At 37.0% G+C, this 14,430-nt stretch overlaps 1 protein-coding gene across 1 annotated transcript in view; it reads left to right on the top strand.

Annotated features, from left to right (window-relative positions):
• Positions 1-14,430, top strand: part of LOC150082305 (apoptosis-resistant E3 ubiquitin protein ligase 1) — a 254,272-nt gene that overhangs the window by 202,284 nt on the left and 37,558 nt on the right. Inside the window, exons 12-13 of the mRNA XM_090379226.1 lie at positions 7,695-7,816; positions 11,673-11,748. Of these exons, the coding sequence (XP_090235352.1) occupies positions 7,695-7,816; positions 11,673-11,748 (198 nt within the window). The remainder of the gene's footprint in view (positions 1-7,694; positions 7,817-11,672; positions 11,749-14,430) is intronic.

Genomic DNA, 14,430 nt, shown 5'->3' with positions numbered 1-14,430 from the left:
GGAAGGGGAATGCCAGAGGTGAAGTAAACTCTGGCAGTGAGCTAGATGATTTTGTAATAACTGAGAGGAAAGTGGAGGAGAAATTGTTGAGGATAAACATAAAAAAGGCACCTGGGGTTTTTGGGATCTATCCATTTATATTAAAGGAGGCAGCAAAGGAAGTAAGCGAACCCTTAGCCCTAATTATGGGAGCTTCTTTGCACTCGGGGGAGGTACCCATAGACTGGAGATGTGCAAATGTGACCCCGATTCACAAAGGAGGATCAAAGACTGACAAGTAATTATAGACCTGTGAGTTTAACTTCTGTTCTAGGAAAATTAATGGAGGCACTGGTTAAAGAAGCACTGCAGGATCATCTAGACAAGACTTCAGTTATAGCTTGGACACAGTGTGGTTTTGTTAAGGGGAAGTCTTGTCTGACCAATTTGAATGGATACTATGATGCAGGGAATAACTTTGATATTATATATTTGGATCTTAGAAAGGCTTTTGATACTGTTGCACATGGAAGACTGCTGCACAAATTGGAGCATTGTGGCATTGGAGGCAAATTGCTGCTATGGATAAAGGGATGGTTGAGGGGGAGAAGACAGAGTGGTAATCAATGGACACTGCCCATCATGGACTAATGTTATTAGTGGAGTCCCTCAGGGTTCAGTGTTGGGTCCATTGTTGTTTTCTGTATTTATAAATGATATTGATGATGGTATATCAAACTTAATGTCCAAGTTTGCAGACGATACAAAGGTAGGCAGGGTTGTTAAGGACACTACTGACGCTATGCTGCTGCAACAGGATCTGGAAAGGTTGAGCAGATGGGCTGAGAGGTGGCAAATGAAGTTTAACATTGACAAATGTAAAGTACTACATATAATCACCTCCTTATCCCTGCTGCAAGAGTAGCTCATGGTGTCTTGTCAATGATATACAGGAATTTTTCTAGCAGAGATAAGGAGGTGATTATTCCCTTGTATAAGGCAATGGTCAGGCCACACCTTGAGTACTGTATACAGGTCTGGAGGCCTCATTTCAAGAAGGATGTAGAGCTGCTGGAATGAGTACAGAGAAGGGCAACAAGATTAGTGAATGGAACAAAGGGTTGCTCTTACGAAGAAAGGCTTAAGTTTTGTAAATTACAGTGTCTTGCGACTAGGCACCTGGGAGGTGATCTGATAGAGGTGTATAAAGCCTTGAATGGTTTGAGCATGCTCAATGCAGATGGGATTCTTACTCTTGCTCAGAATAATCACCTGAGAGGACATAAATTCAAAGAGGAAAGACAGAAGTAGGATAGATGTGTGTAAATTTGCCTTTAGCCAGCGGGTAATTGGTTGGTGGAACAGACTTCCATCTATTGTTGTGGAAGTCGATAGCCTAAATAAATTAAGGCTCAGCTGGACAGGTATTTCGAACAAACGGAGGGGTGAAATGGGAGTGGTGTTTTTTTCTTTTTTTTTTTTTCATTTTGAATTTCTTGAATGCTCCAAAATTGGAGTTGTATTAATATTGATAATCAGATGAATACATTAAAACTGTAAGCTTGACTTCTTTTACAACAAGCATATCAGATGTATCAAAAATATTCTAAGTATTAAATAGCAAAAAGCAGTATCTACTGGAACTTAAGAACAAGTTTGAGCTTCTGCAAACTGCTCAGGACCAAGATATCGACGAGGAATATTACAACATTCTGGAAGTGATAAAGCCCAAGAAACCTATAGGGAAAAAGAAATCCACAGTAGAAAAAATTAGTCAAGAAACACTTGTCATGATGAATCGAAGACGACAAATGAAGAGCAAGGAAAACGCTGACAGGGAGAAAATTGAGTATACTGAGTTATGCAAAGCCATTAGAAAGAGACTCAGAGAGGACATAAGAAGATTTAACACAAGAAAAGTAGAACAAGCATTAAGGGAAAACAAAGGATTTAAATCAGCAGCCATGAACAGTAATACAGAAAGACAAATGATACTGAAACTGAACAATAGCGATGGTGTACTTATAAGCAGCAGAGAAGGCATAATTCAAATAGCAGAAGACTACTATAGAGAATTATACAAGGAGCGAGGGAATGATGCCAGCAGTGGGGAAGATGGATTGCAAAGTAGCAACACATACGACATACCCGATATTCTTCCTGGTGAGGTAGAACATGCATTGAAGAAAATGAAGAATCAGAAAGCCCCGAGGGAAGATGAAGTTACTGTAGAGTTGTTAAAATTGGGAGGAAGAGACATAACACAAAAACTGGCAAGGCTCTTCACAAAGTGCATTAGAAAAGTTGATGCCTAAGCAGTGGAATAATGCAATCATAGTTTTGCTGCATAAGAAAGGAGATAAATCAGAAATTGGAAATTATAGACCAGTTAGCTTGTTATCCCACATCTACAAGTTGTTCACAAGGGTCATTACTAACAGATTAGAAAGAATACTTGATGAGAATCAACCGAAAGAGCAAGCTGGCTTTAGGACAGGATCCTCAACTATGGATAAGTATCCATAGTAATATCACAGTTAATGGAGAAAGCAAATGAATATAAAACATCATTATGCCTGGCATTTGTGGATTATGAAAAGGCATTTGACTCCATACAGCATAAGGAAATGTTTTGGGCACTGGAAAGACAAGGTATAGATACCCCGCATATAATAATTTTGAAGAAAATATATGAGAGTTCTACCCCCTTTATTAAACTAGACAAAGACAGTAGGAAATTTAAAATCGAGAAAGGAGTTCGACAAGGAGACGCAGTATCTCCGAAGCTATTTACTGCTGCCCTTGAGGAAGCTTTCAGAAGATTAGACTGGTCGCAGAAAGGAGTCAATGTGAACGGAGAGTACCTAAACCATTTACGATTTGCAGATGACATTGTGGTCATAAGCCACGATCCCAAAGAATTAGAGGAAAATCTTAATCGGTTATGCAGAGTTAGTAAGGATTTTGGACTAAGGATGAATATGGCTAAAACAAAAGTAATGATGAACAAGTATGCCACAGAAAGAGAAATAATGATTGAAGGAGCAGTAATTGAAAAGGTGGAGTCATATACTTATCTAGGGCAAGTTATTAGCTGTAATAATGATAAATGGCTGGAAGTCAAGAGAAGAATAAATTTTGGATGGATAGCATTCAGGAAATATAGTCACATACTGAAGAGCAATATTCCTCTGCAAAATGGGATGACCTGCGAGACTTTTCTTCTTTTCCTTGGTCGGATTACTGTTTCAAAACTTCTGATGTCAACGTTTGCTCAGATCGTGTCAGTGAAATTATTCTTGCAGGAATGGAATCCTTTATCCCACACTCCACTTTAAAATCTCGTCCTTTATCTAAACCTTGGTTTTCCAATAAATGTGCTAAGGCTGTCCAAGAGAAGAATGTTGCATATCGTAATTGGCTTGTTTCTAATTCTTCAGTTTCATTTTCTGCCTACACCAAAGCTCGCAACAGTTGTAAAGCAGTTATTAACCAGTCCAAACTAGAGTTTGAACAGGCTAAGAGTAGAAAACTTGCTGCTTGCCCTAATGGTAGCCGAGCATTCTGGTCTCTTGCCAAAGCTATTGGCCGCAACTTTTGCCCATCTTTGCTCCCACCTCTGTCCAAACCAGATGGTTCTGTTGCCACTTCAGCCAAGGATAAAGCTTACCTGCTAGCATCCCATTTTTCTTCCAGCTCATGTATTAATGATCTTGGTAAAACACCTCCCACCATTCCCAACACGCTCCATTCAATGCCTCCTGTGGTCTTCCGTCAAAAGGATATCAGAAGGATTTTGATGAATCTTGATGCTAAGAAAGCTCCAGGTCCTGTTGGTATTTCTCCACTTGTTCTCAAAACCTGTGCTCCTGAACTTACTCCTATTCTTTGCCGCCTTTTTTCACTTTCTTATTCCAAAGGTGTTTTTCCTTCTGCTTGGAAATTTGCTCATATTCAGCCAGTTCCTAAAAAGGGTGACAAATTCCTCCCATCCAATTACCGTCCCATTGCAATTACTTCTACTCTTTCTAAAGTAATGGAGAAATCAATTAACCGCCAACTCTTAAACTACCTAGAAACCTTCCGTCTGATCAACGATCACCAGTATGGATTCCGTCAGTGTCGATCCACTGGAGATATTCTGGCTTATGTTACCCATTTATGGACTAATTCAATGGAAAGGTTCGGTGAAACACAAGTAGTTGCTCTTGACATCTCAAAGGCTTTTGATCGTGTTTGGCATAAAGGTCTTCTAAACAAGCTTCCATCTTATGGTTTGCCAACTGTTTTTAGTAATTGGTTATCCAGTTTTCTCCCTGATCGCTCACTGAATGTGATGGTAGATGGCTCTCTGTCTTCTAACTTCTCTACTAATGCTGGTGTCCCCCAAGGTTCAGTTCTTTCCCCCACTCTTTTCCTCTTGTATATCAATGACCTTCTTCCATTGACTGGAAATCCTATCCATAGTTTTGCCGATGATAGCACATTGCACTCAACTTTCCATTTTGAGAAACCTTGTCCTGCTCAATCAGCTTCAACTTCTCGAAAATCTGCTACCAATTCCTTAAATGCCGATCTTCAGGTAATTCTCCAGTGGGGCAGAGACAACTTAGTTGATTTCAACCCTTCTAAAACTCAGTCTTGTCTTATATCTCGCAAAAAGGATTCTTCTGCTCCTATGCTTATCTTTAGTGACCCTCCGATTTCTAGGCAAAATGATATATCTCTTTTGGGGATTACCCTGACTTCTAATCTCTCTTGGCACAAGCACATTACAAATATTGCTTCCTCTGCATCTAAAAAACTTGGTTTTCTCTTTCGCTCTCAGCGTTACTTTTCTTCCAAACAGCTGCTCACTCTGTATAAATCGCAAATTCGCCCTGCCATGGAATATTGTTCCCATATCTGGGGTGGTGCCCCCAAAACCTCTCTCCGGCTTCTTGATTCCATTCAGAAGAGGGCAGTTAGGTTAATTAATGATTCATCTCTAACAGAGTCTCTCCACTCGCTTTCTCATAGACGCACTGTTTCTGCTGCATGCCTCTTCCACAGATACTTCCATGGGCACTGTTCTTCTGAATTGGCTTCTATAATTCCTGCTCTCTCTTTCAAAACAGTCCGAACACGTGCCGCCACCAGCCAACATCCATTTACTGTCCAACTTCAAACCCACAGAACCAACTTTTCATCTTCCTCATTTATTCATTCAACTGCCGTTTTCTGGAACAACCTTCCTTCATACGTATTTACTGAAAATTACAATCTACAGAAGTTCAAGTCCAATGTCAACAAATATCTTCTTTCGTCTTCTTAACCTCAAACCCAAGCACGGTACTAAGTACTATAGGTCCTAATACCTCTCGTGTTTGGGGTTCACATAAAAAAAAAAAAAATTCCAGTTTGTCTGAAACGTAAAATAATGAACCAATGTATACTCCCCACCAGGACTTATGGAAGTGAAACTTGGGCACTCACCAAAAGAATGGAAGAGAAGCTGAGAACTACACAGCGAAGAATGGAGCGAATTATATTGGGAATCAGACTGTTAGATAAGAAGAGAAACACATGGATTAGGCAGCAAACTCAAGTAAAGGACATTCTTATCAAAACAAAAAACTAAAATGGTCTTGGGCAGGACACATAGCTCGAAGACATGATGACAGATGGACTAAGAAAATAACAGAATGGTACCCAAGAGGAGCTAGAAGAAAACCTGGAAGACAAAGGCGGAAATGGATAGATGAAATTCATGAGTTTGTGGGTAGTAAATGGATGGCCAGTGCTCAAAACAGAAGGAACTGGAAAGTTGCTGGAGAGGCCTTCATCCTGCAGTCGATTGAAAATGGCTGATGATGATGATGATTAAATAGCAATTGCTTAATGTACGGTACTCACCTTGAATATAACCTGCAATAGTTTTATGAAGAGACTGATGGCTAAATTTAAGGTGGAATAATTAAATTAATGAATTAAGGCGGGATAAAAAATAAGTTAATTTAACGGAATTTAAGATAAGCGCAAGGAAGCAGAAGTGCACCACTCCATCCCTGGTTGTTATAAGGTAGAAAATTGATAATGCCAATAGTCATAACCACAGACTTTCGTTAAGTTATAATGTCTTCAGTTGGCAAAGTTAAGTGGGGAGTAGACGCGTGCTGTATTTAAAGAATTATCTATACTCTCGTGATGCTCTTTGGAACACATGGGAATTTCAAATGTGAGAGATTCCAAGCCGGGGTAAGATTAAATTAAGGGAGTTTTGCATTTATAATATTGAGATTAGAATGGTGTCGGAACCATTCAATAATGAGAACTTCATATTGAAGAATTTTGTGGCTGGTTTTAAGTTTAATAATAGTGATAGCGGAATCGATTAGGGGAGTGTGATTGTGGATATGGGCATGTATTGTAAGTTCCATGCTAGATTTTCCAGTTCTAAAACTATTATAGTGGTAGTATGCGCAAGTATTAGAGGTTTTGGTAGAACCAAACTTTGTTTTAGTACTACCAATATAGCAGGCATCACAGTTTGGTTGAAATTTGATCAGATAAATTATATTGTTCAAATTGCTAGTCGGGTACTTATGTGTGTCTTTGTAAGTATTAAATAAGGATCCGAGTTTATTATAAGCTGAAAAAATGACGGAGATATCTGTGCCTGTAAATACTCGGCAGAACTGTTCGGCAAGTTCGCTATGGTAAGGGAGGATGATGCGTGTATTTTCCTTAGTAGTGGGTTTGGGTGGGTTGTTAATTTTACTTTTGGCTGCAGAAATGGTGTGTTGGATTAGTTGGGTTGGGTAGTTCCTTGCTATAAATTTTTCTGTGAGGTATTGAAGTTCGTTAGTTAATTCATTTTGTAAGGAACTATATTTTATGGCATTATGGATTTGGTTGTATAGGACAGCTTTTTTTGTACTAAGAGGGTGGTGCCAAGCAAAATGTAGGTATTTTCCTGTGTGTGTATTTTTTCTGAAAATCTTTGTACCTAGTTTTGTGCCTTTTTTGTAAATGGTAAGGTTAAGAAAAGTTGATTTGATTGTTCGTTTCAGTTTCAAGAGTGAGTTTTAATCTATTGTGTATTGAATTAAATTTTGAAAAAAAGATTGTCTATAGTGGATCTATTACCTATTATGAGTATATCATCTGTGTAACGTGTGTATAATTTTATTTCTGAAGGAAAGGGTTGTAAAATTTGATTCTCTATTGTAGCTAAATAAATTTCAGACAGAGGAGCGGAAATGCCTAAACCCATGGGTAAACCGAATATTTGTTGAAAAATTTTGTTATTAAATCTGAAATATCTGGCATCTAGTAATAGCGAAGTGAGTTCAAGGATATTATTGATGGAAAGAGAGGTACGTTTTATTAAGGTGTTATCTGTTGTTAAAAACTTTCATAAAGCCTGTAATGTGAATGGGATATGCACGTTAGTGTATAGAGATACTATGTCAAAAGACGCTAGAATATCTCCATCAGAAATTGTAGTGGTACATATTTTCTGAAAAGCCTGATTGAATTTATAAGAATTCTATAACTTTTATGTTTGTCAAAATAATAATATTTATTTATGAGATTTGGGATATATGACATGACAACTGTTAAAATTTTATAAAACAGTAAGAATTCTTCATTTAAAAATGTAAGATAATAATTTTATCTTTGTAAGATAAAATGTAAGATAATAATTTTATTAAGATAATTTTAACTTTTAGGAGGTTCAGAAACATTCAGGGATAAGCAAGACTTTTTCTACCATGAAGTCAGAAAAATTCACCAAAAACACTTCCACGATAAGCTTCAGTTAAAAATTCAGAGGGAAAGATTTCTGGAATCCGTAAGTAGATATAGAAGTATTATCTCTTCTTGATCTATTTTATATGCAACATTTTTAGTTAAATACTACATTTATTTGAATCAAAGATGACCCTTACCTCCTTTTTGTTCTCCACCATTATATCAAGGATCATCCTATAATTGATATTCAGAAAATTGCCATGAAACATTCAAAAACAGACACTTGATGTATTCTCCATATATTGTTTCAGAAATCCAAGCTACTATAATTTGAATTTATACATAAATTCAAATTGAAGAAAGACAGTTGTAGGATAGATGTGCGGAAGTTTGCCTTTAGCCAGCGGATAGTTGATTGGTGGAACAGACTTCCATCTTTTGTTGTGGAAGTTGATATCCTAAATAAATTTAAGGCTGAGCTGGACAGGTATTTGGAACAAATGGAGGGGTGAAATCAGAGCTTTTTTGGCTGATGCTGCATAAGCTTGCTTTCTTGCATTGTGTGCCTCTACTAATGCTAATACTACAAAATGGAAAGGTTGTCCCTAAAGTAAGGTAAGAGAAGTAACTGTGATTACAGTAAATTATGTATGATGGGAGTGTAAAGTGAGGGAGTCTGTTTGAAAATGTAGTCAAATATTGAGCTCTGCTCTGTTATCTATTTCCTTAATGCAAAAGGCATGCAAGCTGCTAACATTCATCAACTAGAAGAGATGTGTGGTTCCTAAAACAATAGCAATATCCAAGAAGCAAATATTGTATGCTTCAGCAAGGAGAGTACATGTCATCAAGGCAAGCTTACTGCTGAGGCAGTATGGTCTCTAAGTACCTTTCAACACACACACACACACACACACACACACACACACACACACACACACACACACAGCTGATTACAACAATGTTCAGGTTGTAGATCAAATCATTCATAAGATCACAGTCAAGATTTGATTCACTACTTTTCACTACAGTTAACAGTTCACTGAAATGTGCATGATGGGTCCTAAAAATGTTATGTTGATATTCAGAAGGGAACACTTTCTCATGTCACTGCAAATTTTAAATTCTAAAGTGACATACGGTTTCAGACAGGATTGTTACTGGAGAGAAAACATGCTTTTATTGATGTAGAAGCATCCAATAAATAAATTCAAGGTAACCCCACTGGTAAGGAAGGTTATGGAAATCACGTTTGAGATCAGAGTGTGATTTTTGTTGATGCCTTGGATTGTCGAGCAAAATTGATGCAGAGCTTTGCTGTGCAATCTTTAGAAGTTCTAATATGCCATTTGTAGGAAGCACTTAAGATAACTGCATGATGGAGCCATTCTGTTGTACTGCAACACAATATCTGCACATTTGCCTATTCACAGATGTATCACGGAGTAGCTGCAGGGCAGGAGAAAGAGGATAGTGAGTTCCCTCAAGGATCATTACTGGGACCACTCTTATTTTTGGTTTTATTAAATGACATTGAAAAGAGATACAGGATATGATATCAAGGTGGGAGGGTGATTAATGACTGGCACAAAGCAGTTCTTCAGGACAACTTAGGTTACAAGGATGGTCAGAAAAGCAGCTCTGTTTTAATGCAGCAAAATACAAAGTGTATCAGGAAATAGTGACAGATTTAGGTAGTCTGGGAACCTTGCACACACAAATATTAAAAGCTAAAAACTTTATTCCTCACAGTAATTGCATTATTTTTGCACCCTGGGAAGTCCCTAAAACAATTACACCACTGTGTCCCTTGGCCTTGGAGAAATAGTAATGCAGTGTAGAATGGTGGCAAGAAGGCACTATGGTGCCCTCTTGCTTTTTTTTCATCAAACATTTTTTTAGAGATTGGGATGTCATGATCCCACTCCGTAAGGCTTCACATGGAATACTGCGTCCAAATATACATAATACTAGGTTCACACCTTAAAAAAAAAAAAATCTTTTTGAAAAGATCGACAGATGGGCAATGTGGCTAACTGAGTACCTTACAGGGATCTGATTGAGGTGTGTAAAGCTCTGGGACATGATAGTAAAAAGAATAGAGATAAAATTTTCATGCTTCAGCAGACATAAACTCAGAAACTGACTAAATTACATAGCTATAATTAGTATTTACCATGCAGTGCGGGGAAGCTGCAGTCTTTTGCTGCACTAGACAAAAAAATAAATAATAATAATAAAATTTTAGCCCACTTTCATTCATTGTACACCCTCTAAGATGCCTAGATATCAATTTCTGTAGCCCACATATTTGAAGTCTTTCCTTATATGTGTTCCCTTCTGCAAATCTCACCAAGGATATCTGTCATCTATCTTTGGGCATTTTAAAAAGCTCAGTGTCATTCTTTAGATGTCTCCATGCTTGAGCACAGTACTCCAAGCACAGTCTCGTCATTGCTTATACAGTGAGATTATGATCTCCCTATTTCTACAAGCAAAAGTACTATAATGCATAAATAGGAGGACACCATTGGACTTCCTTGCCATTTATTTATACTGCATAGGGAACTTCATGTTTGCCTATATTGTAACCCCAAATCCCTTTCTTCCTCTACTATTTTTGATTCAACTCCACCAAGTGTATAAGTTATTTTTGGATTACTATTCCCCAAGTGTGACTTTGAATTTTGCAAAACATGGCTGCCACTTTTCTGAATAACCATGAAGCTTATCCAAGTTGTCCTAAATGAGCATTGCTTGTCACTGATTTACTTTTGACATAATCTGTAAATTTTAATATCATACCCCCTATATCTCTGTTAATGTCATTTATAAGAATTAGAAACAGTTGTCCCAGTAACAGTCTGTGGGCACTTCCAACATTAGCCCAAGCTGAAGAGTAACCATTACTCACAACCCTCTGCCACCTGCCTGCAGCCACCTTGCAATCCATCTGAGAATCTTACTATTATCCCAACAAGTTTCAGTTTATACAATAATCACTCATGCAGAACTGTGTCAAATGCTTTGCTAAAATTGAATAAACAATGTTGAAATTATTTCAGATATCCTGCATTAGTGATTCTGTCAAAATAGCTAACCAGGTTATTTAGGCATGATTTTCCTTTGTTGAAGGCTATATAGCACAAAATTGTGCTATGTAGCCTTCACAATTTCATTTCTATTTAAATATCCCTGTATTGTACTCTTAATCTTTACCTCCATGATTTTTACTACCACTGAAGTCAGACTGACCAGTGTGCAGTTGTCCCCCCCCCCTTTGCTCATAGAAAGTTTTGTGCGGAAGTTTGCCTTTAGCCAGCGGGTGGTTGATTGCTGGAACAAACTTCTGTCTGTTGTTGTAGAAATTGATAGCTTAAACTTAAACAGATTCAAGGCAGAACTAGACAAACATTTGGAGCAAGTGGATGGGTGAAATGAAAAGGGTCTGTGTGTGCGTTTTTTTTTTTTTTTTTGGCTGATGCTATATAAGCTTGCTTTCTTGCATCATGTGCCATGCTAATGCTAAACTATCTTTATGTATTGGCACTTCTCAGTCTCTCCCAAGTCCAATGATGCCTTCATAGTTAAGTCCAATAACTTTTAACAAATGACAGAGGCAAAAAAAATTAAAAAGAACTGATTAGTGCAATGTTCATTGGGAGATCTTCTAATGAAGAATCTAGAGTCCCCTTGAAAGCCTAGGGGAAGCAGAAGAGACAAAGGAAAGCACAGTAGACTATTCATTGATGCCTGACTCTGTCAGTTGACCACAATGTGGTGTTTCTTAAATTCTAATCTCTTTTAGATTTCTTATTTTTAAATTTACATAATAATGGCATCAGAATGGGTACTGCATAATATTTATTTATGACGATTTGTAATGTATGAATGTAGTTAATGTTTAATGATAAGATATTCATTATTAACTTTTAATTTAATGTTTTGTGTTTCAGTCCATGAAAGCAACTCAGGGATTTGGTGTTAGTGAGTGGTGCAAAAATTTCGAAATCACTTTTCTTGGTGAACAAGGTATTATTCTGTGTTTATGAATTTTTAATTATCGTCAGATAATTATTTAACTTACATGGTATTTGCATGGCATCTGAAAGACCCATTTCCCCCACCACCACCAATGATGTTGCAACATTTTCTGTTTTCATTTAACTTTACTACTGTTTATGGCAGGTAGATTATTTAACCTGAGTCTAATAGATGCCATGCACCAGCTCCCATATATATTTTTTGTAATTGTTGATATAACATGCTAGCTAGTGGGGGTATGAAAATGGGGGGCCTTGTGTGCAATGGGCCCTCTGTAATTAGGCTTATTGTATCTACTATGCATATATTTCTGTAATATTTCATCCCACAAAAAGACACTTCTGGTTGCATGGTTGTTTTCATCCTTCAAATAATGCAGGTCCATCTTGCACACCACTCTTGTTCTGAACTGTTGTTCTCATTTGTGATAAATAATTTAATAAGCAGCTAGGCGATGGTTTTCAGCACATTCATTTGAAATCAATTCTGGGCTACCTATTGATCATCTTTACAGCCCAAAATAGTTTAGTATTTTGCAGTTACGATTTTCTCCAAGCAGATCTCTTTGTAAGATAAAGGGAATACTGCTTTTGAAGAAATCTGTAAAATAATAACATTGTAACAACAAAAAAAAAAAAAAACTTTTTCTTTAGTGACAATATTTTGGCAGCAGTTAAAGGTTTTAAATATTTGTGATATATATATATATATATATATATATATATATATATAACATGAGTGTATACCAATGCTGTGATATATATCCAAGAGCCATAATGTGTTTTTTTTTGCAGTTTTTTTTTTTTTTTTTTTTGCAGTTTTTCAAGACTACCAAACAAAGATGCAAATCATCTTTAGACTCATTCTGTTAAGTTTGTGGATATTATATATCTGAAGAAGGGGTGATGCATAACATAGTTGGTGGCACCAGATTTTGCAGTGCATATGAATCCTATGTTGGAATGCCTATTGGTGATCAAGACAGTTGTAGGCACTATATTTCTTCTGTGCTAGCTGTTTAATGATGGTTTCACGGTAGTCATAAGTGTGTGCCTTTTTGCTATACCTTGAATATGGAGAGAGCCTAAAAACCATCACGATAACTGCTACTTTTGTATGGTGGGTATATCAAAGTTAAAAAGCATATGAATCAGTAAGCTGTAGTGTATCCCAACGTACTATCTCTATTGTCCTGGTGCCACATAGTGAAGACCTGCCAATTCCCAATCCATTCTCCAAAGAAGACTCTTTAGAATTGGATGATGAATCTGGTGAACAGGTTAATTGGAATTACATCTCAGAAGCCTCTTCAAGTAAACCACCACATTTCTCTAATTAGCAAGAATTGGATGACTTGGTGAGGGATTTGGATATAATCAAATCCACTGCAGAGCCCCTTACATCTAATTTAAAAGGATAAAATCTACTAGATCCCAGCTGAAAACTTTCACATACAAAAAATACGTTATTTATGCATGTTACACTGTTGCTGAATCCCATTGATTGCTATTGTTTTGAATTGCTGATCTTTATGAATAAATTGGTATTAGTCACAATTCAGAAGAGTGGCATCTTTTCATATAGTTCAAGTAAAGCTTTCGGAAGCCATTAGGAAAAGCTCAAACAACAGTCTTAGGCCAGCTAAAACTTGTGTTGCTTCACAATAGAAATATATACCCATTGATTCCTGTTGCATGTTCTGTTCATATTAAAGAAATTGCAGCAATAGTATACTGCAGGGATCTCTCAAGATCCCTGCAGTATACTATTGCTGAGATGCTGGAGTTCCTTCTAGTTTTGCAAGGTGGCTTTACTAAGTTCCTTGCCCTCTCTGCCTCTTAGAAAACAGGGCAGTAGATCAGCACTACAGAAGAGAATGGTCTGTCAGAATTGAGCTGCAGCCTGGCACACACAATGTAGTTAGCAATCCCTTGGTTCCAAGAAACAGTTTTGCTTCCACCAAACCATGCAAAACCAGGACTGATTTGGAAATTTGTTAAAGCATTGAATCCAAAGTGACACCTTCAAGCATATACAGTCTGTTTACAAAATTATAAGATGCAGAAGTGAAAGGTAACAAATTTATTGGTCCAAAAGTTAAGCAGATGTTGACTTCACAAGAACTGGAAGACAAAATCACTGATGCTGAGTGACATGCCTGGCAGTCATGTTGTTCTGTAGTGAATAGCTTTCTTGGTAAATTGAAGAGTGAAAATTATAGAAACGTGGGAAGCAGGATGTCAATCAAATTCCATTGCTTGTATTTTTACCTGGATTTTGTTCAGACAAAATCTAGGTGATGTTAGTGACTAGCATAGGGAGAGTTCCACCAGGACACATGGTCAGTGAGAAGTGGTACCAAGGTAGGCAGGATGAAATTATTATAGACGACTATATGATGAAACTATTATGGACGACTATATAAGATGATCTTACTGACCACAAAATAATGACATTCAAATGTACATTTTTGAGTAAAATTTTTTTTATTAACCCAAATAGGGTTTGCTACTTTCATATGATTTTTTTTGAGCTTGTTTATTTATAGCAAAGATTAATACTCTGTTCTGCACAGAAATTATACATTGTTAATAAATTCTGATGTATTTTTATTGCTAATTTACTTTTGTTGATGTATAAAAGCTATCATCACATTTGGAATCAGCACAC

The sequence above is a fragment of the Mastigoproctus giganteus genome, chromosome 8, assembly GCF_048544385.1.
Source record: "Mastigoproctus giganteus isolate SK-2022 chromosome 8, ASM4854438v1, whole genome shotgun sequence".
NCBI classification, from domain to species: Eukaryota; Metazoa; Arthropoda; class Arachnida; order Uropygi; family Thelyphonidae; genus Mastigoproctus; species Mastigoproctus giganteus.
Note: the sequence above shows the minus strand (reverse complement) of the source record. Positions and strands in the feature narration are given on the sequence as shown.